This window comes from Mirounga angustirostris, unplaced genomic scaffold (genome assembly GCF_029215605.1).
Source record: "Mirounga angustirostris isolate CCGP_5_RB_7025 unplaced genomic scaffold, mMirAng1.0.hap1 SCAF_7, whole genome shotgun sequence".
NCBI classification, from domain to species: Eukaryota; Metazoa; Chordata; class Mammalia; order Carnivora; family Phocidae; genus Mirounga; species Mirounga angustirostris.
Genome location: NW_026991715.1, coordinates 53,989,745 through 54,017,352, shown reverse-complemented (window position 1 = coordinate 54,017,352; position 27,608 = coordinate 53,989,745). Strand labels below are relative to the sequence as shown.

The following is a 27,608-nucleotide window of genomic DNA, read 5'->3' as shown; positions in this document are numbered from 1 at the left end:
AATTTGCCCTGTCTTACAAAAAAGTTGACCTATTATGTGCAAGCACCTTGTTTATCAACTTCTAGAGACCCTGAGACAAACAAGAATGCAACTGAGGTAGAGGAAAAAATAAGTAGAAGTTTATTTCATCAGCCATTCAACAAACGATGCTGGGCCAACTACATATCACATACAAAACGATGTGGGATTCCTTCCTTAAATCCTACCCAAACTAACTCAAAATGGATTACGAACCTGTAAGTAAGAGCTCAAACTACAAAACTTAGAAGAAACCCAAGTATTAAATCTTCATGATCCTGCAACAGGCAAAACCTTCACAGATATGACACCAAAAGCACAGCAAAGAGAGAAAAAAAATGCATAAACTGACCTTTATCAAAATCAAACATTTCCATGCTTCAGAGGAAGATACCACCAAGAAAGTGAAGACAATCCATAGAAAGAAAATATTTGTATCCAGAACATATAAAGAAGTCTCACAACTCAATAAAGACAAAAAGCCCAATTTAAAAAGTGGGCAAAAGGATCTGAATAGAGATCTCTCCAAAGAAGATATACAAATGACTAACCAGCACATGGAAGATGCTCAGCATCATCAGCCATTAGGGAAATGCAAGTCAAACCTGAATGAGGTACCATCCACTAGGATGGATATCATCATACAGACGCTCAATAACAACTGTCGGCAAGGAAATGGGAAAATCAGAACCCTCACACATAGCTGGCAGGAATGTAAAATATGCTGTGGGCAGTTTGGCAGGTCCTCAAAATGTGAAACTTAGCATTGCCATGTGACCCAGCAATTGTACTCACAGGTCTATAAACCTTATAAAGGTTTATGTAATATGGTTTAGTATACACACACACACACACACACACACACACACACACATATATAAACCTACATATAAGCCTTGTAAAGGTTTATATAAAAACTTGGATATGAAGGTGCATAGCAGCATTATTCGTAATATCCAAACACTGGAAACAACCCAAATGACTATCAGCTGATAAATGGATAAACAAAATGCTGCCTATCCATACAATGAAATATTATTCAGCAAAAAAAAGAAATAAAGTGGTTTCTCAAAAAATTAAACACATAATTATCACATGATCTGGCAATTCTATGTCCGACCATATGCCCAAAAGAAATGAAAGCAGGGACTCAAACAGATATATTCGTATACTCATATTAACAGCAGCATCATTCATAATAGCCCCAAACTGGAAGCAACTCAAAGGTCCATTGATGAATGAGTTAATAAACAAAATGTGATATGTACATGCAGTGGAGTATTATTCAGCCTTTAAAAGGAAGTTCTGACATACACAACAACATGGTGAATCCTGAGGACATCATCCTAAGTGAAATATGCCAGGGCGCCTGGGTGGCTCAGTCGGTTAAGCGACTGCCTTCAGCTCAGGTCATGATCCTGGAGTCCCGGGATAGAGTCCCGCATCGGGCTCCCTGCTCAGCGGGGAGTCTGCTTCTCCCTCTGACCCTCCTCCCTCTCATGCTCTCTCTCATTCTCTCTCGCAAAAAAAAAAAAAAAAAAAAAACTAAGTGAAATATGCCAATCACAAAAGGACAGATACTGTATGATTCCACTTATACAACGTACCTACAGTAGTCAGCTTCATAGAAAAAGGAGAATCATGGTAGCCAGGAGCAGTGGAGGTCAGGGAGAATAGGGAGTTAATGTTTAATGGGTACAGATTTTCAGCTGGAGCAGATGAGAAAGTTCTGGAGATGGTTGGTGGTGACGGTTGCACGACAATGTGAATATATTTAATGCCACAGAACTATGCACTTAAAAATGGTTAGAATGGGGGCTCCTGGCTGACTCAAGCATCTGACTCTTGGTTTCGGCTCAGGTCATGATCTCAGGGTGGTGAGATCAAGCCCCGCATCAGGCTCTGCACTCAGCTGGGAGTCCGCTTGAGGATTCTTTCCCTCTGCCTCTCCCCCTGCTCGTGCTCTAAAATAAATAAATAAATCTTTGAAAAAATTGGTTAGAAAGGTTTAAAAACTGGTTAGAATGATAAATTTTATATTATATACGTATATTTTACTTCAATCAATCAATCAATCAATCAATCAAGACTATGTTCTTACCAATGGGGGTCCTGCCAAGAAAATGGTACCCTGCTTGCGTACAATGATGTTTTCATCAGCCATTGCAGGCACGTAAGCACCACCTGCCGTACAGGAGCCCATGACCACCGCAATCTGGAATCCAAGCATATAAGACACCCATGAGGTGAGGTTCAGTTAGTTATAGTCTCTGGATCTACAGACCCATAAATGTCGCAGTACCAGAAGACATTACTAGCTGGTCCCTATGCTTCCTTTTAAAAATGGTCCTCTAGGGCACCTGGGTGACTTAGTCATTAAGCGTCTGCCTTTGGCTCAGGTCATGATCTCAGGGTCCTGGGATCAAGTCCCGCATCAGGCTCCCTGCTCAGCTGGAAGCCTGCTTCTCCCTCTCCCACTCCCCCTGCTTGTGTTCCCTCTCTCGCTGTCAAATAAATTTTAAAAATCTTAAAAAAAAAAAAAAAAAAAGGTTCTAAGTGTTTGGAATTGTTCCTTAACTACTTCTATCAAAGCCTTTTGAAGGGCTTAGGTCACATTTTTACAAAATTTATGGACATTCTCCCTGTTGGAGAGAAGACTGGCCATTTAGAACATTAGCCTGATCGACTAATGGAGAAGAAACTCCACAATCCACGCACAGGTCAGCAAAACTGTGTTGAAACTAATAATAAGTCTTTTCAACAATTGCCACTTACCTCGTGATGGGAATGCTGAAATAATTCTCCAAATGAGTGTTAATACTCGGTGTTACCCTTAATATGGTATGTTCTAAATATAAAACTAATGTTAGCATCACAGTTGAAAATCGTGTTCAAAAGCAAGTCAACTGTGTGGAACCAGGGTGATGCATGTGTTTAGAGTCCACAGTGCTGTTTCCCCTACTTTTATATGTGTTTAAAATGTTCCATAATAAAGCTTTAAAAAAAAAAAACACTCCTGCCTAGAGATTAGTAAGACACAAAGAATAATGAATATGGGTTTGGCTGATTACCCCTAGGTAGGAATAAATAATACCAGAGTAAAACAAGAAAAACATGTAACGGACATTTTCTTAAGTTACCACATGAAGGCACTTTTTGCTACTAATTCCAATATTCCATCAGTTTCCTTAGAGTCATTACAAATTCCCTTTCTGAAATAAAAATGCTACACTAGTATTCATCCAAGGATGCAAGGCAGCGTGAGTTAACATTTTCCCATCTAAAGGGCCATCACAAAAAGCATTTTTCCCTATTTCACGTATGTTATTCAAAATGGCTGCAACATTTCACTGTCAACATATTACAAAAGTGTTTATCACATATTGTTTTTGCTTACCAATCACCCAGAAGTTTCTTTTCTTTTTTTTTTTTTTTAAAGATTTTACTTATTTATTTGAGAGAGAGAGAATGAGAGACAGAAAGCACGAGAGGGAAGAGGGCAGAGGGAGAAGCAGACCCCCCGCTGAGCAGGGAGCCCGATGCGGGACTCGATCCCGGGACTCCAGGATCATGACCTGAGCCGAAGGCAGTCGCTTAACCAACTGAGCCACCCAGGCGCCCAGAAGTTTATTTTCAAAATATCTATGGCTAGAAAAACTCTTGTACAAGGGAAGGAGCACAGGAAACATTGTAACAGTGTTCACAATAGTGAAGATATGCAAATAATCAAAATACCCATCAACACTGCATTTTGAGTGGATAAATGAATTGTGAATAAGCTCTTTAAAAATCTGAGGGAAAGAAACAAATGAAATGCTAACACTTCATAAATCCAAGTGGAGGGTCCATAGTGTTCCATTGTTATTGCACTATTCTCTGTACTTTCTGCATGTTTGAAATACTTAATGGGCTTTTTCTGTAAGGCTTTAGGAATAAAGGACATGATTTCAACTTACCAACCTGTTCTGTGTACAAGAACAGCAAATACAGCTCAAACTATTTCAGTACCAAAAAAAAAAAAAAGGCAAGGAAGTAGAGAAGAGTCACAGTGAAGTAAAAATCTAAAAAGGCACAAATTTCATAAGTAAGACCTATAGAACTAAACAGGCATAGCAGGGTTTCATAACAGCAAATTGAAAGAAAAAGAAAAAAACAGCAAATATTCAAAGACCAAGGATGGGAGGTGAGGTGAGTGGGGGGACAAAGAAAGAAGAATTTCGGTGTCGAAAGTCAGGAAGACAAAAATGAGGGTAATGAAGCTGAATGCATCATGCCATCTCAGGGGGAGAAAACATCTACCAATTTAGTAGAAAAGTTTTACAAGTGAATAGCGAACAAATTATTAGTGCATCTACACCAGGGAATTTTACCGTATTCCTAAGGACACTTCAGATGTGTGGGGTTTTATTTCTTCCCCACAGTACTTCCAAAACCAAGGTAATCGACAATGCACTTCTCTCACGTGAACTGAGAGTGGCCCCCGATGACTCCGGACTCTTGTGATTCACGTCCTGTATATCCCATCCCCTGATTGTGTGGTGGATCTGGTAACATGCTTCTAACACAAAGATTGTAACAAGTGTCACTCTTGTGATCCAGGTCTGAGAGACCATGTCTTCCCCTCCCCTCACCCCCGCCAGCCCCCTCTCTTGTCCATTTGCTTGTTCACTCTGAGGCAGCCAGCTAACATGTGGAGACTTGCTCTCTACAGCTGCCCACTTGGGAAGGAACCTAGAGATGCTTCCTGCCAACAGCTCCCAAGGAAATAAGTGAGGCCTGCAGAGAACTGAATCATGCCACGACCACGTGAGGAAGCTGGGGCAGATCCTGTCCAGTCCAGCCTAGAGAGGACTGTAGCCACCTGAGCTCAGCACTGGGGGACTCAGCTGGAGGATCCCAGTCCTGACCACTGGGGGATCCGAGTCCTGACCCACAGACACTGCGGGGTAATAAATGGTGCTTTAAACTACCAAGTTTGGGGTTAATTTGTTCTGCAGTGATAAATAATACAGAGATCAAAAACCATCTACCTTAAGTAACTGCAATGGAGGCACATCTGAAGCCTTGGGACAATCTATGTTTTGGAGTACTCTGTTGTTGCTGGTCTGCAACCTGTCTATAAACCATTCCTCTATTCCAGAGGTGGGAGATAGACCATAAAGAGAATTCTGTACCATCCCAGACAGTAATGAAAAACCAAAAGACATGGATAAACCTTGAAACCATCATGCTAAATGAAAGAAACCACTTATTATACGATCCCTTTCAAATGAAATGTGTCATAGGCAAATCCATAGAGACAGAAAGTAGATGAGTGGTTGCCAGGGGCTAGACAGATTGGATAGAAATGGGGAGTAAATGTTAATGGATATGGCATTTCCTTTTGGAGTGATGAAAATGTTCTAAGACTGACTAAACTCTGTGACTATCCTAAAAACCAATGAACTGTACATATCAAATGGGTACACTGTATGGTATGTGAATTGTATCTTAATAAAGCTGTTATAAAACTTAAGAAACAAGAGCTGGAATTATTAAGTATATAAGATTCAAACTTCTCAAGCTTTTCATCAAGAAGAAACAGGCTATTCTAGTCACAAGTACCTCACAGACACTAAACAATATCTCTAAAGCAAATTCTGATAATAGAATAGAAATAGGATAGAAAAATGAAATTTAAAAATGAATAAAATAAAAATCAAATAGAAAGATGAAATAAAAGAACAGAGATTAGTGGAGTCACTACCGTCAAAGAATCTCCTCTTCTCATCATTTACTTCTTTTCTTTTTTTATTATTATGTTATGTTAATCACCATACATCATTAGTTTTTGATGTAGTGTTCCATGATTCATTGTTTGTGCTTAACACCCAGTGCTCCATGCAGAGCGTGCCCTCTTTAATACCATCACCAGGCTAGCCCATCCCCCACCCCTCTAGAACCCTCAGTTAGTTTCTCAGAGTCCATAGTCTCTCATGGTTCGTCTTCCCCTCCAATTTCCCCCCTTCCTTTTTCCCTTCCTGCTATCATCTTTTATTTATTTATTTATTTTTACATATAATGTATTATTTGTTTCAGAGGTACAGGTCTGTGATTCATCAGTCTTATACAATTCACAGCGCTCACCATAGCACATACCCTCCCCAATGTCCATCACCCAGCCACCCCATCCCTCCCACTCCCCACCACTCCAGCAACCCTCAGTTTGTTTCCTCATCATTTACTTCTAAGCCACGCACTCACTCATGAAACAGGGTGAATATGCACCAACAAGAGCCCTGCCACTGTGTCTGCTCCTTCTTATCACAAAGCACAGGAACCCCTGGGCCGAACACATCCAACGACCTTCTGTGTCCCCAAGCATTCGTCTATGGTACAACAAAGATCTTATATTGGGCCACGCTGGACAAGAGATATGGAACCCCAGAGAGAAAATTCTGCTTTCTCTACTAAGAGGACATTAGAAGGACATAAGTAAGATGCAGGAGCATAAACTGTTCTGCACGCACTCAGGGTACAGATTTGGCTTGCACTGAGGCCCAACACGGGCACCAAATCAGGGGAGACGGGACAGTGACTCTCTTCTGCATCAGAACGAAGAACTCCCAAGAACTCCACTGAGAGGCTAGAGTCCACCCAGTCATCCGTGAGGAGGGCTTCCTGTGACACGGACAAACCAAGAGATCCCTCTTATAGGGTTGATGAGGGAAACAAAGGCAAGAGAAACGTAGCTTAAATTAAATCTCCTTACAGCTTGCAGCCCACTGAGAGATACCTGAGACATGCAGAGTGTGAACTTCCTCAAAGAACTCGTGGCCGCCTCAGTGCCTTAATGTTTGTTTATATTTATTAAAGACTAGAAGGAACCTTATCTTAATAGCAGCTAGCCCTCGGGCGCCTGGGTGGCTCAGTTGGTTAAGCAACTGCCTTCGGCTCAGGTCATGATCCTGGAGTCCCGGGATCGAGTCCCGCATCGGGCTCCCTGCTCAGCGAGAAGCCTGCTTCTCCCTCTGACCCTCCCCCCTCTCATGTACTCTCTCTCATTCTCGCTCTCTCAAATAAATAAATAAATCTTTAAAAAAAAAAAAAATAGCAGCTAGCCCTCAAGGTGCTGAAAGCCTTGCTTCTCAATTCCTTAGAGACTTACACTATCCTTAAACCCTACTAATTAAAAAGTACATAATCAGTTAGTCCTCACAATCCCAGTGCAGCTCTTTCTGCCCACAGGTCCTGTCCCCGTGCTTTCATAAAACCACCCTTTTAATGAAAGAAGACGAAGCCAGAGAGGGAGACAAATCATAAGAGACTCTTAATCTCAGCAAACAAACTGAGGGTTGCTGGGGTGGTGGGGAGTGGGAGGGATGGAGTGGCTGCGTGATAGACACTGAGGAGGGTATGTGCTATGGTGAGCGCTGTGAATTGTGTAAGACTGATGAATCACAGACCTGTACCCCTGAAACAAATAATACATTATATGTTCATAAAAAAAAAAAAAAGATAGCAGAAAGGGAAAAATGAAGAGAGGGGAATCGGAGGGGGAGACGAACCATGAGAGACTATGGACTCTGAGAAACTGAGGGTTCTAGAGGGGAGGGGGGTGGGGGGATGGGCTAGCCTGGTGATGGGTATTAAAGAGGGCACGAACTGCGTGGAGCACTGGGTATTATACGCAAACAATGAATCATGGAACACTACATCAAAAATTAATGATGTAATGTATGGTGATTAACATAACATAATAAAATAAAATTAATTAAAAAATTAAAAATTAAAAAAATTTTTAAATTTTTGAAGAATCACCTTTTTATACCAAAAAATCTCCAGAATTCTTTCTTGGCTGACGAACCCAAAAACTTCCAAATTTCATCAGGGTGAGGAGGTAAGTGGTGATTCAAGACTTGAATCAAAACCAAGAAAGCAGCAAGAAGGCGAAGAATAATGTGTAACTGACCATTACACTGCTTGCCATCACTACCACAGAAGGCACAAGCAGAAATTTTGAGTAAAAGGAAATGAGATGCTATAAACAGAGTAAGAGTCTGTGAAAACTTTAGACAAAATTTCATTACCCTCCAGGTCCTGCCTGAACAGAGACTGGCTCTCACTGCACCAAAACCAAATTACATATTGTAGGTCAGCAGCCTGCCCTACAGAAAGGGTCTCTGAGAGAGAGTCAAGAGGTTTTATACCTAATTCTGAAAAGCTGTGTGAACTCTTGACCTCCATCCTTCCACTGAAAAATTGCACTAGACTATCCAGTTCAAAGGCACACTGTGATAAATGTAATGTAACTTGGCGGGGGGGGCAGGGGGGGAGTTTCAGTTGCTTGATGGAAAAGCCATTAAAAATATAGTATGTTTTGGGGTACCTGGGTGGCTCAGTGGGTTCAGTGCCTGCCTTTCAACTAAGGTCATGATCCTAGGGTCCTGGGATCAAGCCCCACACCAGGCTCCCTGCTCAGCGGAGAGTCTGCTTCTCCCTCCCTTGCTCTCTCACTTGCTTGCCCTGTCTCAAGAAAATAAATAAAATCTTTTTAAAAAATTTATACAGCACGGGCGCCTGAGTGGCTCAGTCGGTTAAGCATCTGCCTTCAGCTCACGGCATGATCTCAGGGTCCTGGGATGGAGCCCCACACCCAGCAGGGAGCCTGCTTCTCCCTCTCCCCTGCACTCCCCCTGCTTGTGCTCTCTCTCTCTGTCAAAAAAATAAACAAAATCTTTTTTTAAAAGTTTATATAGTATGTTTTTATGGGCACCTGGGTGGCTCAGTTGGTTAAGCATCTGACTTGATTTCGCCTCAGGTCATGATCTCAGAGTCGTGAGATGGAGCCCTGCACTGGGCTTGGCACTCAGGTGGGGAGTCTGATTGAGTCCCTCTCTCTCTCTTCCCCTCTGCCCCTCCCCTCACTCACTCTCTCCCTCTCTCTCTAAAATAAATAAATAAATCTTAAAAAAAAAAAGTAGGGGGTGCCTGGGTGGCTCAGTTGGTTAAGCGTCTACCTTTGGCTCAGGTCATAATCCCAGGGTCCTGGGATTGAGCCTCACGTCAGGCTCCATCCTCAATGGGGAGTCTGCTTCTCCCTCTCCCTATTCCCCTCCCCCCACTCCTGCTCTCTCTCTCTCAAAAAAATAAAATCTTTTTAAAAAAAAGTAAATGTGGAAAGCAAATATTATCTGTATCACTATTTCCTTCCTCTACCTATAGAGCCTCCATTAAAAAATAAAAGCCACAAAATACACACATCAATTCAATAGCTGTCCAAAATTTAAGAACATTATCAATTATACTGACTGATCTCACCACTGATTCTGGAGTACTCATGCTTATCTGTGCTAAATAGGCTGAAATGTGCAGAGAAAACAAAACATTCACCTTACCCAGAATGCCCTGTTTCTTCCTCAATCTTTTTATCAGCCTCAAAGCCATCAGAGTGTTTTCGTCTCCCCCAGGCCTTATCTGACTTCATAGACAGGTTGAAGTGCATTTAAAAATAATGAGCAGCTCTTTCTGCCCACGGGTCCTGTCCCCATGCTTTAATAAAACCATTTTTTTGCACACAAACACACCAAAAAAAATAGGGGTGCCTGGGTGGCACAGTCAGTTGAGCATCCAACTCTTGATCTCAGCTTAGGCATAATCTCAGGGTGGTGAGGTTGAGCCCCATTTCAAGCTCCATACTCAGCAGAGAGTCTGCTTGAGTTTCTCTCTCTCCCTCTGCCCCTTGCCCCTGCGCGCTCACTCTAAAATAAATAACTCTTTAAAAAAAAAAGTGATATGCAGTGCGTGTCCTAACTAAGTCCTTCAAAACAATAAACATGCTCTGAAGCAAAGAAAATAAATTTCAAAAATAATGAGCTAAACCAAGAGGGGGGAAGTGAGGGGGGAGAAGGAAAGAAGAAAGCAAGGACACCTGAAATAATTTTAAGTACCTCACCAAAAAGAAGAACAAACAGGCAGAGATGCAAAGAAAACTCAAAAGAAAGGCCCAAGGTGCTGAACCCCCACACGGCTGGATGAATAACGCCTATTTCAGAAGAAATGCACTGTTAGTCACAACGGAAACACTCTCTTCCTGGTACAGTAAAGGATTACCATCTTACAGGACAAGAGGTGATGCAGCAGAGCAAAGATCCATCTAGACCAGGCCATCGCTAATTTTATTTTTTTAATTTTATTATGTTATGTTAATCACCATACATTACATCGTTAGTTTTTGATGTAGTGTTCCATGATTCATTGTTTGCGTGTAACACCCAGTGCTCCATGCAGAACATGCCTCCTTAACACCCATCACCGGGTTAACCCATCCCCCCACCCCCCTCCCCTCTAGAACCTTCAGTTTGTTTCTCAGAGTCCACAGACTCTCATGGTTCGTCTCCCCCTCCGATTTCCCCCCCCTTCATTTTAACCTTCCTACTATCTTCTTCTTTTAACATATAATGTATTATTTGTTTCAGAGGTACAGATCTGTGATTCAACAGTCTTGCACAATTCACAGCGCTTACCAGAGCATATACCCTCCCCAATGTCTATCATCCAGCCACCCATCCCTCCCACCCCTCACCACTACAGCAACCCTCAGTTTCTTTTCTGAGATTAAGAATTCCTCATATCAGTGAGGTCATATGATACATGTCTTTCTCTGATTGACTTATTTCGCTCAGCATAATACCCTCCAGTTCCATCCACGTCATTGCAAATGGCAAGATTTCATTCCTTTTGATGGCTGCATAATATTCCACTGTGTGTGTGTGTGTGTGTGTGTGTGTACACACACACCATTCATCTGTTGATGGACATCCTGGCTCTTTCCACAGTTTGGCTATTGTGGACATTGCTGCTATAAACATCAGGGTGCACGTACCCCTTCGGATCCCTACATTTGTATCTTTGGGGTAAATACCCAGTAGTGCAATTGCTGGTTTGTAGGGTAGCTCTATTTTCAACTTTTTGAGGAACCTCCATACTGTTTTCCAGAGTGGTTGCACCACCTTGCATTCCCACCAACAGTGTAGGAGGGTTCACCTTTCTCCGCATCCCCACCAACATCCGTTGTTTCCTGACTTGTTAATTTTAGCCATTCTGACAGGTGTGAGGTGGTATCTCATTGAGGTTTTGATTTGGATTTCCCTGATCAGGCCACCACTAATTTTAAAAATTAATGGTGATGGGAGACCTAAAGAAGACAAAGGTCCCACCTCTGAAGAGAATTAGAAGTCTCCCATTTCAAAAAACAGCAACATGGAGCCACAATCCAGAAAATAAAAGAAGCGTGTTCCCAAGATCATCAAGACATTAGGCATGGATTTGCAGAAAGCCCAGCAAAGGTATCCTCAGGACATGAAACTAAGCAAGACCACCAGACACCAGTATGCCAAGTCTTTAAACGTCATAAACAAAAAACAGGTCCTAAAGCATACCAGAAAGGAAGGAAAGATGAAACAGAAGAGAGTACAGAGGCAGGTACCTCATGTAACTGTCTTTTCTCCTTGAGAGCAAAAACAAAATTTTAAACCTTCTAGGTCTGTAGGAAGCCATCCACATTTTTACCACTGCAAAGATACAGGAAACAACAGCGATATGATTGTCAAGAGACATGTATCTTAGAAAAAAGTGGATAAGTGGATTTACAGTGTGCAAGGTTAATAACAGTAACTAAAGAACAACCTTGGGAAAGAAGGCAGGAACTGAAGGAGTAAGGAAGCTAGTGCTCCCTATCAAAATGTACACAGACCGGGCCTCCCTCTTTCGTCTGGGCTGCCGACATGCCATCCGGACTGAGGAAGACCCAGAGACTTCGGCGATACGTGAGCCGTGGCCACGGCTGCATTGACAAGCACACAGGAGGCCGGGGTCATGCTGGTGGCATGTGTCACCACAGGAACAACTGAGACACATATCACCCAGGTTACTCCAGAGCAGTTGGTATGAGACATTACCACTTAAAGAGGAACCAGAGCTTCTGCCCAACTGTCAACCTTGATAAGCTGTGGGCCTTTATCAGTGAGCAGACACAGGGAAATGCCGCCAAAAACAAGAATGAAGCTGCTCTTTTTTTTAAGATTTTTTTTTTTTTTTTTTTTTTTTTTTTAGACAGAGAGAATGAGAGACAGAGAGCATGAGGGGGAAGAGGGTCAGAGGGAGAAGCAGACTCCCTGCCGAGCAGGGAGCCCGATGCGGGACTCGATCCCGGGACTCCAGGATCATGACCTGAGCCGAAGGCAGTCGCTTAACCGACTGAGCCACCCAGGCGCCCCGGTATTTTTTTTTTTTTTTAAAGATTTTATTTATTTATTTGAGATAGAGAGAATGAGAGAGAGCACATGAGAAGGGGGAAGGTCAGAGGGAGAAGCAGACTCCCTCCCGAGCAGGGAGCCCGACGCGGGACTCGATCCCGGGACTCCAGGATCATGACCTGAGCCGAAGGCAGTCGCTTAACCGACTGAGCCACCCAGGCGCCCAAGAATGGAGCTGCTCTTATCACTGATGTGGTGCGATCAGGCTACTGCAGAGTTTTAGGAAAAGCACTTCTTCCAGCCTGTCATCATGAAGGCCAAATTATCAGCAGAAGAGCTGAGGCGAAGATCAAGGGTGTGTGTCCAAGTAGCTTGAAGCCACATGGAGGGAGGGTCATTAAATGTTAACAAGTGCTTTTCCAAAACAAACAAACAAACAAAACCCAAAATGCATACATAACATAACTACAGTTACAAGTGATTGCTTTATATAATAAAGTATATAAACAACAACTTAAAAAATGAAAATAAAGTATAAAACTTGTTTTCATCAGTCCATCTAAGCCAAAGTTTTAAGTAAATAATAAAGCATACATTAAAATTTAAGAACCAGTACTCAGGGGCGCCTGGGTGGCTCAGTCGGTTAAGCCGCTGCCTTCGGCTCGGGTCATGGTCCCAGGGTCCTGGGATCGAGCCCTGCATCGGGCTCCCTGCTCGGCGGGGAGCCTGCTTCTCCCTCTCCCTCTGCCTGCCTCTCTGCCTACTTGTTCTCTCTCTCTCTCTGTCAAATAAATAAATAAAATCTTTAAAAAAAAAAAAGAACCAGTACTCAGTATGTCAGATATCACTTAAATAGTTATGAAGAATTTCACTTTTTTAATAAATATTGAGTTAAGTACCTTCTCAGGGAAATGTATGAGGATATAAACATTAATCTGATATTGTCTCTAATCTCAAGTGGCTTAGAGTCTAGTGAGGGAAATTAGTCAGGATAAATCTAGATAAAAGGAATAAACACCATTAGTAAGGTATAGCTCAAAAATTATGGGAGTTGGGGGGCCTGGGTGGCTCAGTCGTTAAGTGTCTGCAATCGGCTCAGGTCATGATCCCAGGGTCCTGGGATCGAGCCCCGCATCGGGCTCCCGGCTCGGCGGGAAGACTGCTTCTCCCTCTCCCACTCCCCCTGCTTGTGTTCCCTCTCTCTCTGTGTCTCTATCAAATAAATAAATAAAATCTTTAAAAAAAAAAAAAAATTGGGGGAGTTGGGAGGAAAAGATTACTTCCAGGAAGGGATTCTGGGAAGCCTTCCTAGGAAAGACGTCCAATTTGAGCCTGTAAGTACTAATGGGAAATCCACGCAGACAGCGGAACACCCAAGGGTAAGCAGAGGTGCAGCGGGAGGTCAGGAAAGATCATGGAGATGAAAGGTATGTCATGAGCGTTTATGAAACCATTAAAGACAAGTTCCTGGGTGGGATTGGGAGGATTACATGGAGAGAGTGGGGAAACAAGGAAAAGCCAGAGGCAAGAAGCCTAAAGAGGATTTCAGGGAAGGGAACAAATGATAAGACCAAGGGGTCATACAGAGTAAGAATCTGGTCTCTCGGAGGCTAGCGGGACCTCTGAGGGCAGTGGATTTAATGGAGAGTGAGCAGTCGGGAACGGAGGTCCTGAGGCAGTTCTTAAGGAGTCTGCTGATCAGGCGAAGGAGAGAAGCTTCGGGGAACAGGAGAAGCTAGAAAAGGTCCTTTTGCCATTGCTTTTGGTGCTTTTTCTTTTTCCTTTAAAAACAGAAGTCAACATGGTTATTGGCTGTGAGGAAAAAAAAGTAGATGAGAAAATGTTAAAGTAAGAGAGAAGGGATAGATGATGAGGCACAAAGGAGGGGTTGGCGTGAGGATTATAAATGACAAGTTTAGCTTTGGAGAGGAAGAGAGACAGTTGTTTCTGGGATAAAAGAAGGCGAAGTCGCAGTGTGTTTAGTACAACAGTGCTCACAAACAGCCTGATTTCTTCAGTGAAGTACGAAACAGCTTCAGTGCAGACGTGGGGTTTAGAGTTCACTTACTGGGGAGAAGATCAGAATAAGCGCTACAGAGACTGGTACACAATAGCAGTTAGAAATTTTTCTCCAATTCCAAGAGACTCATAAGAATAGAGGCAGGTTAACCTTTCCCCTAAACTTCCTACTGGAGTGAAATAGAAAACAGATATGCTAAGAGAAGTGGCTAAGTTAAAGAAATATTGATGTTAAAACTTTTAAGAAACAAAAATAAAATAGGAAAAGGGAAAGCATTCAAATGCCCTTCAGACATTTTAGATTTTTTTTTTTTAATCATAGGCAGGTACTACCTATTCAAAAATATGGACACTTTTAATTTTAAAAAGACCTGTTTTTTAAAGCACTTTAAGCTTTAGGTTCCACGGAAGCAGAAACCCTACCTGGTTTAGGTGCTTGGTTTACAGTAGGTCCTCCATAAATGTTTGTTACATGTTGATTGTTAAAAGCTACACGAACAGAAAGAAAGGGCAAAGAATAAGCATGCAAGGGGCACCTGGGTGGCTCAGTCGTTAAGCATCTACCTTCGGCTCAGGTCATGATCCCAGGGTCCTGGGATCGAGCCCCGCATCGGGCTCCCTGCTCAGTGGGAAGCCTGCTTCTTCTTCTCCTATTCCCCCTGCTTGTGTTCCCTCTCTCACTGTGTCTCTATCAAATAAATAAAAAAATCTTAAAAAAAAAAAAGTTTAACAACAATAACAAAAAAAGAATAAGCATGCAAGGTGACAGACAGGTCTATACTGGGTTGAATGAAGGCCCCCCAAAAATATGCCCACACCTGAATCCCTAGAACCTTTGATTATGACCTTATTTGGAAAAAGAGTCTCTGCAAATGTAATGAAAGTAAGGATCTTCAGATAAGATCATTCTGGATTATATGGGCAGGCCCGAAATCCAATGACAAGTGTCCTTGTGAGAGAGAGAAGAAAAGACACAGACACACAGGGGAGAAGGCTGACAAGGCAGAGATCAGAGTCACAGAGCCACAAACCAAATGAGCACCTGGAGCCATGAGAAGCTGGCAGAGGCAAGGAACAGAGTCTGCCTTAAAGCCTTTTGAGAGAGCCTGGCGCCATTGCTACCTCAATTTCAGACTTCTAGCCTCCAGAACTTGAGAGAATAAATTTGTTATTTTCAGCCCCCCAGTTTGTGGTAATTTGTTATGGTAGCCCTAGGAAACTAATACAACTAATACAAGGTTAGTACAACTATACAAATTATAATACCAGATTAAATGGGCTGGTTTCCCCTATAAAACAAAAGATCACAGGGTGCCTGGCTAGCTCAGTTGGTTAAGCGCCTGCCTTCGGCTCAGGTTAGGATTCTGGAGTCCCAGGATTGAGTCCCACATCAGGCTCCCTGGTCAGCAGGGAGTCTGCTTCTCCCTCTGACCCTCCTCCCTCTCATGCTCTCTCTCTGTCATTCTCTCTCTCTCAATAAATAAATAAAAATCTTTAAAAATAAAAAAAAAAAAAAAGATCACAGTAAGAATTTCATTACCAGGTAATGGAAGGACTCTGTGTGCAAAAGTGAGCAAAGCTGAAGTTTCTATTTAGATAAATAAAGCACAGATGGGCAAAGTCACTACATAACAATAAGATACAAAATAAATAATAACAACTATATCAATAGAAAATAAAGATAAGGGCGCCTGGGTGGCTCAGTTGGTTAAGCGACTGCCTTCGGCTCAGGTCATGATCCTGGAGTCCCGGGATCGAGTCCCACATCGGGCTCCCTGCTCTGCGGGGAGCCTGCTTCTCCCTCTCCCCCTCCCCCTGCTTGTGTTCCCTCTCTCGCTGTGTCTCTCTCTGTCAAATAAATAAATTAAATCTTTAAAAAAAAAAAAAAAAGAAAGAAAATAAAGATAAGACACAATAATTACAAGTGAAGGCTAATTTATTAGACTATTACTAAAAACAGTACAAACTTAAGAAATCCAGTAACAAAACATAAACAAAGGAGAAGCATTAGTATTATGAAATATTTCAAACATGCCAAAAAAAGATTACAGAATAACAAAATAAATATCCTTTAACCTAACACCCAGTCTTAACAAATATTGACATTTGGCCAAATTCACTTTAGCTTTTTTTTTTTTTGAAGATTTATTTATTTGTCAGAGAGAGTACAAGCAGGGGGAGCGGCAGACAGAGGGAGAAGCAGGCTCCCCACCGACCAAGAAGCCCGATGTGGGACTTGATCCGAGGACCCAGGGATCATGACCCGAGCTGAAGGCAGCTGCTCAACCGACTGAGCTACCCAGGCATCCCCACTTCGTTTTTTTTTTTTTTTAAGAAATAAAACATTTCAGGTATAGGTGAAATGTTTATATAACATTTCCTGCCTGGCCCCTTCCTCCTGGTAGGTAACCTCGAAGGTAACCACTGTTCTAAAGCTGAGTGTATTACTCCCACGTACATGTTTAAGACATAAGTAACAGATTGTTTCATGTATTTAACATTTACAAACAAAGCAAGTGACTATGCATTTATTCCACTATTTTTACTCAACTTATTTCCTGAGACTTATTTATGTTGATGCATGCAATTCTAGTTCATTCATTTGAACAGCTAAAAATCGTTACTACTCATCTCCCAATAATGGTCACTTAGGTTGTTTGTTAACTTTTGCTATGTTGATGCTACAACAATCTTCCTCGCACCTGTCTCCTCAACTAGACACCAAAGTGCCTCAGAACATAGTCCTAAAAAAACAATTACTCAGTGATGGGTATTAAGGAGGGCATGTTCTGCATGGAGCACTGGGTGTTATACGCAAACAATGAATCATGGAACACTACATCAAAAACTAATGATGTAATGTATGGTGATTAACATAACATAATAAAAAAAAAAGCAATTACTCAGTGCCCTTTCTTTTCAAAAACTCTTTTCCTTTGGTGAACAGCCTTTATGACAGTATAAAACTATGCCAGTAATTAAGAGAAAAATCTGAATGGAGATAACCTTAAGGCACTTTCTGTGGGGAAAAACCTAAAATCTGTATTAAGTTGCATTTTAAGTCATCTCAGCATAACTAATTAGCGATGGCATTTGGAGCAAAAAACAGTACATTTCATTAATGAGCAATTACCTGTGCAATATTTTGAGAAGACATAATTGCCTGGTTATAGAATATACGGCCAAAGTGATCTCGATCTGGAAATATGTCTGCTTGTCGAGGTAAGTTTGCCCCTCCTGAGTCAACTGAAGACAAGGGAAATAACAGAAGTACATTTGAATGAACAAAATACCCTGCACACAGAGAGACTTGTATCAATGACAACAACAGTTCTTAATCACATTCACAAAAAACTTGCCCTACCGTTCTAAACTATTCTACAGCATCTTTCTCCAGTCCCCCAACACAGCCAAAAAAAATTCACTGTTTTCCTCAAATCCATTAGGATCTCCTCCCTGTGCAAAATTCCACTTGAAACGTTTAGGACATTCTCTCCTTTGAGGACAAGCTAAAGCCCCAGAAACACTGTAAATTCTTAACCAGTTCAGCTAAAAAAAAAAAAAAAGTGTCTTTCCCTCTTTTAAACCAATACAAAACCATCTACAGAATTCATGTGACAATTCATCACAGACTGCTTGGGGGACTGTTTTTACTGCAGAGCAGAGTGGGGGCTAAGAATGTCCACTGAATGTGGAAAAGAGTTTGATGACTTCAGATTGTGTGATTACTGGTGTGTTTCCTAGCCATTCTATGCCTCACTCTCCTCACCTGTGAAATGAAGGGGACAACAGTAGCTCTCCTAAGGAGCTGTTCCTGGGATGACATGAAATAAGGTATATAAGGTATGTAAGGTATTAGTTCAGCACAGTGTGAGTGCATATAGCAGTGTTACATTAAGTTCCTTCATTGTTCTTTAATACATGACATCCCGTCTCCAATTCATTCAAGCTTGCCCAAGACAGGGACAACATAATACTCTTCACTCCATCCCCTATTGGTGTTTGGCATAGCACCTGAAAGCAGTTGGGCCTCATTTGCTGTTTTCTACATATGCAAAAAAAATTTCATACTGTGAGTCAAACAAGTAAATTCACTTTTGCAGGAAAAAAAAAATCTCTACATCAGTACCTGTTCAAATACCCACATAAATAAACAATATACATATGCTGGCATTTCACCAAACTAAACCAAAATCCAGGCAGTGCCAATTTTAAACTGCCTTGCTTTTATGTTTCTTTTGAAATATCCTTAGATTTAAACATATTTTAATTTCAAATATAAATTTACTTGAAGAATTCAATTTCTTTAAACTGTATTTGCTGAAATTATTCAGGCATTTAACAAAGTACCTAGCACTCAAAAGATCCATAAATATCAGCTATTATTTTTTCATAGTTTGAACTCATTAAGGTTAAGACAAAAAGAAAATACATAGAAGGAAAAAATCCACACGCATGAAGAGGAAAAAAACCTGGCATATATGAAAATAATGTCAGGGGCGCCTGGGTGGCTCAGTCGTTAAGCGTCTGCCTTCGGCTCAGGTCATGGTCCCAGGGTCCTGGGATCGAGCCCCGCATCGGGCTCCCTGCTCGGCGGGAAGCCTGCTTCTCCCTCTCCCACTCCCCCTGCTTGTGTTACCTCTCTCACTGTGTCTCTCTCTGTCAAATAAATAAATAAAATCTTTAAAAAAAAAAAAAAAAAGAAAATACTGTCAGAGGTTATTCCTCAGTGATGTTATTACAGGTAGTTCTTGTTTACTTTTTCTTCCAGAGTTTTTAGCAAAGAACACGCATTGTGTAATTACAGGAAAAACCAACAAATTTTAAAAATACCCATTGATAATGTCATATATAGCCTTCTAAAAGTATTGTATTTTACCAGCTAAAAATAGTTCATTTTATGACTCTTGTGACTTGCCCAAGTAAATGCAGGGGAGTCTGTTTTGCATTGCAATTTCTTGCGCCCGTAAGTGTTTCTTCACAGTCACTGGGTAGTAGGAACCTCCTTTGATGGTGGCATCATTGGCAACAATAATGCATTCCACTCTGAAAGGGAGAAATTTCATTACAAAGAGAATATGAGAGATTCTTCAAAGTTAAAAGGCCAATTACGTCTCCTTATAAGACACTCCAATGCAACCTTCGACTTCTAGTACATTTCACCACTGACAGTCATTAGCAGACAATCTCATGATACAAAACCAAGCTTTAATCACAATTCACATACTCACTTATATAATGATCACTATGAACAACTTTACAAACTCATTCTTAATTTTTAGAGTCATCAGTCCTATGGGCACCTGGGTGGCTCAGATGGTTAAGCATCTGCCTTTGGCTCAGGTCATGATCTCAGGGTCCTGGGATTGAGCCCTGCTTCTTCACTGCCACCCCCACCCCTCCTCCCTGCCCTTTGCCCCTCCCCCTGCTTGTGCATGCTCGCTCTCTCTCTCCCTCTCCCCTTCCCTCTCTCAAATAAATAAAATAATCCTTAAAAAAACAGTCATCAGTCCTGTATTAGCAGTGAAAAACTAACAACCTCAGCCACACTTCATAAAGGGTCTTCCAATGAAATGATCCTAGCAAGATAATAATAATACAAAAAAAAAAAAAATCCTACTCTCAAGGGTGAGAAAATCCCTCCTAATAAACCACCAAGTTTCCTTGTAGGAAGGTAATTTGCAAAAAGGAAAACTGACCCACCAAGAGAATTTATTTTTTACATTTCCAAAAGTTCTTCAATGTTACTACCACATGCTTTTTTATAAAACTAAAAGAAATTTAAAATACGGTATCTATCTTGCTTAAAGTAACAACAGATACAAACTATAAAATAGTATATTGAAAACATAGACTATAATGTGTTATCAATGGTACCCTTTCTCATCAAAACCAGTTGGTTGGATGCCATGACCACAAGTAACATACAAAGAGCAGGGTAGTGAAGGCAGAGTATCTGTAAGGGAAACTGCTTGATATTGCCAGGGAGCCTGAAGGTCAGGGGCTGACTTGAAACTTGAGTGAACAAGAGTGTGCTCTTTACCAAACTTTATCTCCTTTATGTTTATGGTATTATTATTATTATTTAAGATTTTATTTTTAAGTACTCTCTACACCCAATGTGGGGCTCGAACTTACAACCCCAAGATCAAGAGTCATACTGCTTCACCAACTGAGCCAGCCAGGTACCCCTATTTATGATATTTTTTAAAAATCTCAGTTTAGGGGGGCGCCTGGGTGGCTCAGTCGTTAAGCGTCTGCCTTCGGCTCAGGTCATGATCCCAGGGTCCTGGGATCAAGCCCCGCATCGGGCTCCCTGCTCGGCGGGAGGCCTGCTTCTCCCTCTCCCACTCCCCCTGCTTGTGTTCCCTCTCTCGCGGTGTCTCTCTCTGTCAAATAAATAAATAAAATCTTTAAAAAAAAAAAAAATCTTGTAAAATCTCAGTTTAGGGGGTGCCTGGATGGCTCAGTCGTTAAGCGTATGCCTTCGGCTTGGGTCATGATCCCAGGGTCCTGGGATCGAGCCCCACATCGGCCTCCCTGCTCAGCGGGAAGCCTGCTTCTCCTTCTCCCACCCCCCCTGCTTGTGTTCCCTCTCTCACTGTGTCTCTCTCTGTCAAATAAGTAAAATCTTTAAAAAAATTAAATAAATAAATAAATAAAATCTCAGTTTAGGGGCGCCTGGGGGGCTCAGTTGTGAGGCATCTGCCTTCGGCTCAGGTCATGATCCCAGGGTCCTGGGATCGAGCCCCACATTGGGCTCCCTGCTCCACCGGGAGCCTGCTTCTCCCTCTCCCACCCATCCCCTGCTTGTGTTCCCTCTCTCGCGGTCTCTCTCTGTCAAAAAATAAATAAAAAAATCTTACTTTATATTCCTTATAATTCTAAAAAGTAAGTCACTGAGTCCCTGTTGAAAATAAAGTAGGGAAGAGCCTCGGAACAGTGGCCTCAGGTAGTGCTGTGCTGCTGACATTAAGGGATGTGGCCAGCAGTGCTCACAAGATAAAAGGGCTCGTCTCCTTAGAGCATCGATCTTATTGCTAGAAAGCACTTTTCCATATTACAGTTAGCATTTTAAAGTGGGATGCCAATTCTTCATGACTTTAGTAAATAAACCAGACTTCAAAGGGAATTTCAGCTTCTGGCAGGATGGTGGGGCTATGATCTCATACCCCCAGAGTCTATTCATCCTCCCCTGCCCTGGGGGTGCTGCCCTAGAAAAGCTGAAGAAGCTCCGATATGGGAAAGGGGCTATGGAGTCAGACAAGCTATGGTGAAATTCTGGCTCTGCCGCTTGCTAGATCTTCCACAAGAGACAGAGCCACTTGCCTATTAAAAGGTCAGAGACATGATACAGAATGAAAAATAAAATTAGTCCACAAAAACACTGCATTGTACATCTATTGGTTCTGCCTACTCAGAATCTATTATTTTGGCAATGGAATTCAACTTTCTTTCAGAAAATGACTCTTACCTAATCCATGTGGTTCAAGTGGGACTGACCCCCAAACCTATCTTCAAAGGTGTACATAGGAAGGAGGACTTTGTACCTAGAGTCCACACCGTGGCTCAGTAATGGGCTTGGACCCCAAACCTCTCCCCATAGGAGCTCCATGCCCTCTCTAGGTGCACTACTCTGCCCACATCCCCATGTGTCCACCAACCAGGAAGTGCTCAGAACCCAGTCCTCTTGGGTTTTATGTAGGCTTCACTGCACAGCCACGACTGATGAATTCACTGGCTGATTCAACCTCCAGCCCCTCTCCCCTCCCCAAAGGTGGGGACTGGGGAAGTCGGTAGGATAGAAAACTTCCAACCCTCTAATAACATGGTCGGTTCTCCTGACAACCAGCCCCTGGCCTTGATTGGGGTCCAAAAGCCACCTTCGTTGATATAACAAAAGACACCATGACCATTCTCAACACTTCCAAGGGTGTGGGGAGCTGTGAGCCAGAAACTGTGGACAAAGACCGAAAATCTATGAGGAATAAATTTTGGTCATCTGAATGACCAAATATATCTATCTTACAAATCACAGTATTATAGTAATACAATATATAATTATTATGTATTATTAGTTACTAAGACAAGGTAAAATATATAATTAAAAAAAAGTAATTGTGATGGTCCTATGTTAAGATACAATGGTCAAGGGGCACCTGGGTGGCTCAGTCGTTAAGTGTCTGCCTTCGGCTCAGGTCATGATCCCAGGGTCCTGGGATCAAGTCCCACATCGGGCTCCCTGCTCTGCGGGAGGCCTGCTTCTCCCTCTCCCACTCCCCCTGCTTGTGTTCCTGCTCTCGCTGTCTCTCTCTCTGTCAAATAAATAAATAAAATCTTTAAAAAAGATACAATGGTCAAGGGATGGTAAAAATAACAATAACAGCCCATACTAACATGGCACTTAACAATGCACTAGGTGTCATTATAAGGCTTTAGATAATGAGGTATCCCATTTTACAGATGGGAAAACAGGCACAGTAAAGTTAAGTAACTAGCCCAAGAGTACCAACCAACAAGTGGTAAAGCCAGCATTTGAGTCTAGGCAGCCTGGCTCTCAAGTGCATGCTCCTAAACACTGCACTGGGGGAAATATGAATGGAGACCTGAAAGATGAGAAGGAGCCAGCCATTCAAAGAAACCAGGGGAAGAACACTTGATGCAGAGCAAACGGCTCAAGTATAGGCCCTAAAGCAAAAATGAGTTTAGTGCATTCACGGAATAGCAAGACCGGGATGGCTAAAGTGTTAGGTACAAAGCTAAGGTGAGGAAAGCAGGCAGGGACCATACCACATAGGACATGATAAAAAAAAAAAAAAAGCGAATTTGCCAGAGAGAAAGACTGCAGCTCAGTTATTCTTCAGCCAGTTACTATTTCAGGCAAGGAGTCCTTGATTCTAAGCTGGTTTATAAATTCAATACAAAAAGGTTTCTCATGGAATTTCTTGGGGTCTATTCCGAACTTACCATGGAGCCTCTCTCAATATACCCAGCACTACTCAGAAATATACAAAAGGAATAAAGGTATAAAAGCTTTGAATGACTTCGGCTCTGAAGAGATTCCAGAGCCTCAACTCTGCCACCCACAACTGCTACGCTCAGTGGCAAGAGTATCAATTGTATTGTGTATCTCTTAAGGAAGGGAGTATTTCTCTTCCTTTTCTTGTTTCTTCCTCTTGTTTCATGACAACCCTCTCTGGTAGCTACTAGGATCATTCCATTTCATCATGAATCATATTTTCCCAATGAAAAAAACCAAGGTATCGAGTGGTCAAGCAATTTGCTGAAGGTCAAACAGCTATAAAATGCTGAAGCCAGGATTCTAATTGAGGCTGACAACTGAACCCATTCAATTCCTACATGCAATTCAATTTCCTTCCAAGCTGAGAACTTTATAAACTGAGAACAAGGCACAAAGAAAGAAAATGAAAACGAAAAATACAAAAGCATAAATACGAATAAAATATTAGTATATGCACAGGAAAGGTGGAAAGGAATGCTCCAACGTGGTGACCATCATTATCACTGGAGATGAGTTAATGGTAACTGTCCTACTTAATTAGGTTATTTCGTGATTATGAATTCAGTTTAGCTCTGCATGAAGTTTCTCATTTTTTTAAAGGTTTATTTTTAAGCGTCCCCTAAGACTCCAAGAAAAAAATGTCTTCACACTGGGTGAATATTAAGCAAATCATAGCTGGCAAAAGCTGTGGAGAAGTGTTGGGGGTACAGGAGCAAAGAAGCAACAATGGCTAATGGCTATAGGTGCACCGAAGGCACGAATCATGGGGAGAAGGTGGAGGAAAACACACCATAAACCATTATGTGAGTAAAATGCAACTGTATCAGGCTCAGAGTCCAACCACCTAAGGTCCAAGCACAGCTTTGCCAGTGGCTTGATCTTAAGCAAGTTATTTACCTTGCTAAGCAGGCTTCCTGACCTGCCTTAATGGTGATGATGACAATAATACCCATTCTCACAGAGCTGTGGTGATGATTAAAACAACTAATCAGGGGGCGCCTGGGTGGCTCAGTTGGTTAAGCAACTGCCTTTGGCTCAGGTCACGATCCTGGAGTCCCGGGATCGAGTCCCACATCGGGCTCCCTGCTCAGTGGGGGGTCTGCTTCTCCCTCTGACCCTTCCCCTCTCATGCTCTCTGTCTCCCATTCTCTCTCTCAGATAAATAAGTAAAATCTTTAAAAAAAAACAACTAATCAGTGGGAAGTGTTTACTACAACGCCTGGCAAGCTAACCTGACATGGCAAATGTGAGGCCATACATAAATATACACAAGTAAATTTAACTTCTACCAATCTAAGATTCCCTAAGTCCGGAGTGGTTCTCAAACATTAGGGTTCGAGAAGCTTGAAGGGCTTACTAAAAAAACACTGACTGCCAGGCCCCACCCTCAAAATTTGATTTAGTTACCTTTTTTTTTTTTTTTAAGTAAGCTCCATGCCCAGCATGGAGCTCAATGTGGGGCTTGAACTCAAGACCCTGAGATCAAGACCTGAACTAAGATCAAGAGTAGGGCGCTTAACCAACTGTGCCACCCAGGTGCCCCTGATTTGGTTACTTTGTAGGAAGACCTAGTCATCTATGTTTCTAACAAGTTCTCAGGTGATGCTGAGGCTACCTGGGGAGCACGCTTGGAGAACGACCCCTCTAGGACACTGGTCTTCACCCTATATGTGCAAGAGCCCACCTACAGAGCCTTGGAAAATGAAATAAACCAAGCCCACACCTGCACAGTCGGATTAAGCAGGAATGTTTGGATTCAAGCCCCAGGATTTGTGCTATGGTTTCCCCTTCCCCCCCTTTGATCTTTGTCTCTAAAGCTCCACAGATAAATCTAATACATGTTGGGGTAGGAAGCCTCAGTCCTAAACAATACAAATAGCATAAAACTTGCATATTCGCCCGCAAAGCAGTGAGTGATGGCCCGTGCCTGTCAGTCTTCTTCCTGACCCACATTATCGAGTGTAAGTAGAATACTCACCCTGATACTCTGCCAATGCCTGTAATAATGCCACCGGCCGGGACCTCCTCATTCATATATAATTGGTAACCTGCAAACTGAGATAATTCCAGAAATGGAGATCTGAAGGGAAGAAAGGACATCACTTGAATTAAAGTCATTTCTTTTTTTAAAACAAGCATATTTAAACAGTTAAATATGGAAAAGATTAATGAGCCAATGTTTCAAGTATGCATGCTGTATATATATAAAATCTACTAAAAAAAAATATTTAACCAAAATCTGGGGTGGATATTAGGAGGAATCACACATTATAGCCATACAATAGAATACTAGGTACCTATTTTAAGAGATGTTGTAGAAACACGTTTATTAGTAGAGAAAGAGCCTAGCACCTAACACTAACGTAAGACCCCACCCTGCGCCAGGCTCTCTTTTTGGAGCTCCAGAAACCTAACTCATTTGTTCCTCAGAACCACCTCCTGAGGTGGATCCTATTATGATCCCCATTGACTGATGATGAAACTAAAACACAGAAATTAAGTCACTTGTCTAAGGTCACACAACTAGTAAGGGGCAGAGCTGGTTTTAATAAGCAATCTAATCCCAGGGACCAGGCTCTTCACCACTCTATTTATTACTCTACCTTTCACTTACTTAAATGTTCAGGATCCAGTAAGTGGGGGGGGTGGTATAAAACACCACATTTAGGGCACCTGGGTGGCTCAGTCGTTAAGCGTCTGCCTTCGGCTCAGGTCATGATCCCAGAGTCCTGGGATTGAGCCCCGCATCGGGCTCCCTGCTCTGCGAGAGGCCTGCTTCTCCCTCTCCCACTCCCCCTGCTTGTGTTCCCTCTCTCGCTGTCTCTCTCTCTCTCTCTGTCAAATAAATAAATAAATAATCTTTAAAAAAAACCCACACATTTAGTATGATTCCGTTTCTCTTGTAAAAAAAAAAAAAAAAAAAGTGGCTAAGGAGCACCTGGGTGGCTTAGTCGGTTAAGCATCCAACTCTTGGTTTTGGCTCAGGTAATGATCTCACGGTCATAAGCATGAGGTCGAGCCCCGAGGCAGGTTCCCCGCTCAGCAGGGAGTCTGCCTACCCTCTCTCTCCCTCTGCCTTTGCCCCTCCCCCTGCTCATGCTCTCTCTCTCAACTAAATATATAAATCTTAAAAAAAAAAAATGTGTCTAATATGCATATGCACAAGAACATTCTAGAAGGATATACACTTGGTGTTAACAGTGTTTGTCTCCAGGTTGGGGGTACAGGTGCATGTCATAAAAAATTCTTTGGAGTCCTTGTTCCCTTCTCTCCACCTGCACTCCCGGCCTCCCACGCCAATCCTTCGGGAAATCCCGATGGATTAGCTCTGTCTTGACAACATGCCTAGAACCTGACATTCTCATCACCTCCACTACACTATCCTAGTCCAAGTCACCACCATATCTCCTTTGAATCACTGCCACATTCCTCTAACTCCTCTTGGTGCTTCTACCCTTGCTGCCCCCAGGCTACTCACAAAACAGCAGCTAGAATGACTCTTTTCAAATCTAAGTCAGATAGATCGTAAGTCTTCTGTTCAAAACCCTACAAAGTCTCCTCACTTCTCTCAGATAAAAGCCAAAATTCTTACACTGATCTACAAGGTCTTATGGAATTGAACCCATCTCTACTACTCTCCCCTTTATGCCTTCTTACCCCTAACACACTAGCATCCGGGGTTCTTGGGCGTATCAACACATCCCGCACATTCCCACCTCAGGGCCTTTGCACTGGCCATTCCTTCTGTCTGTAACACTCTTTCACCAGTATCTTCAGGGCTCTCTCTCTTCACTCCTTCAAATCTTCGCTAAGATATCACCTTCTCAAAGAGGCCTACCCTAACCACCTTATTTAAAACTACAACTTGACCCTCATCTTCTCCCTTACCCTGATCTACTTCCTTTTTTCCCGTAATATTTATCACCTTCTAATATACTATAATAACTTACCACATTTATCATTTATTTTCCATCTCCTCCTCCTACAATGTAAACTCCAGTTGAGTAAGGATCTTCGTCTGTTTTGTTCACTAATGTATCACTATCACCTAGAACAGTGCCCGACACTTAGTAGCGTCTCAATAAAGATTTGCTGTTGAATATACAGAAGTTGCACTGTTCTTCTAGGCTTTAACTTATATAGGTAAATATTGCCAACTAAGTCTTGGGAAGGACCATCTCTGTACTTTTCTTGCTATGATTGAATTATGTCTGTATCTGCTTGCCTCCTTCTCTAGACTTTTCCATTCTGCATTCTCAGCTCACTTTCTCCTTTCTCATTTGTGACCAAAACATTTATAGAACTACAAAATG

General features: G+C 42.1%; 1 protein-coding gene across 3 annotated transcripts in view; it reads right to left on the bottom strand.

Annotated features, from left to right (window-relative positions):
- MCCC2 (methylcrotonyl-CoA carboxylase subunit 2) overlaps positions 1-27,608 on the bottom strand; it is a 72,971-nt gene that overhangs the window by 32,623 nt on the left and 12,740 nt on the right. For all 3 annotated transcript variants that reach the window (XM_064596217.1, XM_045896246.3, XM_064596218.1), the window contains exons 4-7: positions 25,274-25,375; positions 19,192-19,319; positions 17,407-17,519; positions 2,120-2,233 (exon numbers count right to left, since the gene is read on the bottom strand). In XM_064596217.1, coding sequence (XP_064452287.1) covers positions 2,120-2,233; positions 17,407-17,519; positions 19,192-19,319; positions 25,274-25,375 — 457 coding nt within the window. The remainder of the gene's footprint in view (positions 1-2,119; positions 2,234-17,406; positions 17,520-19,191; positions 19,320-25,273; positions 25,376-27,608) is intronic.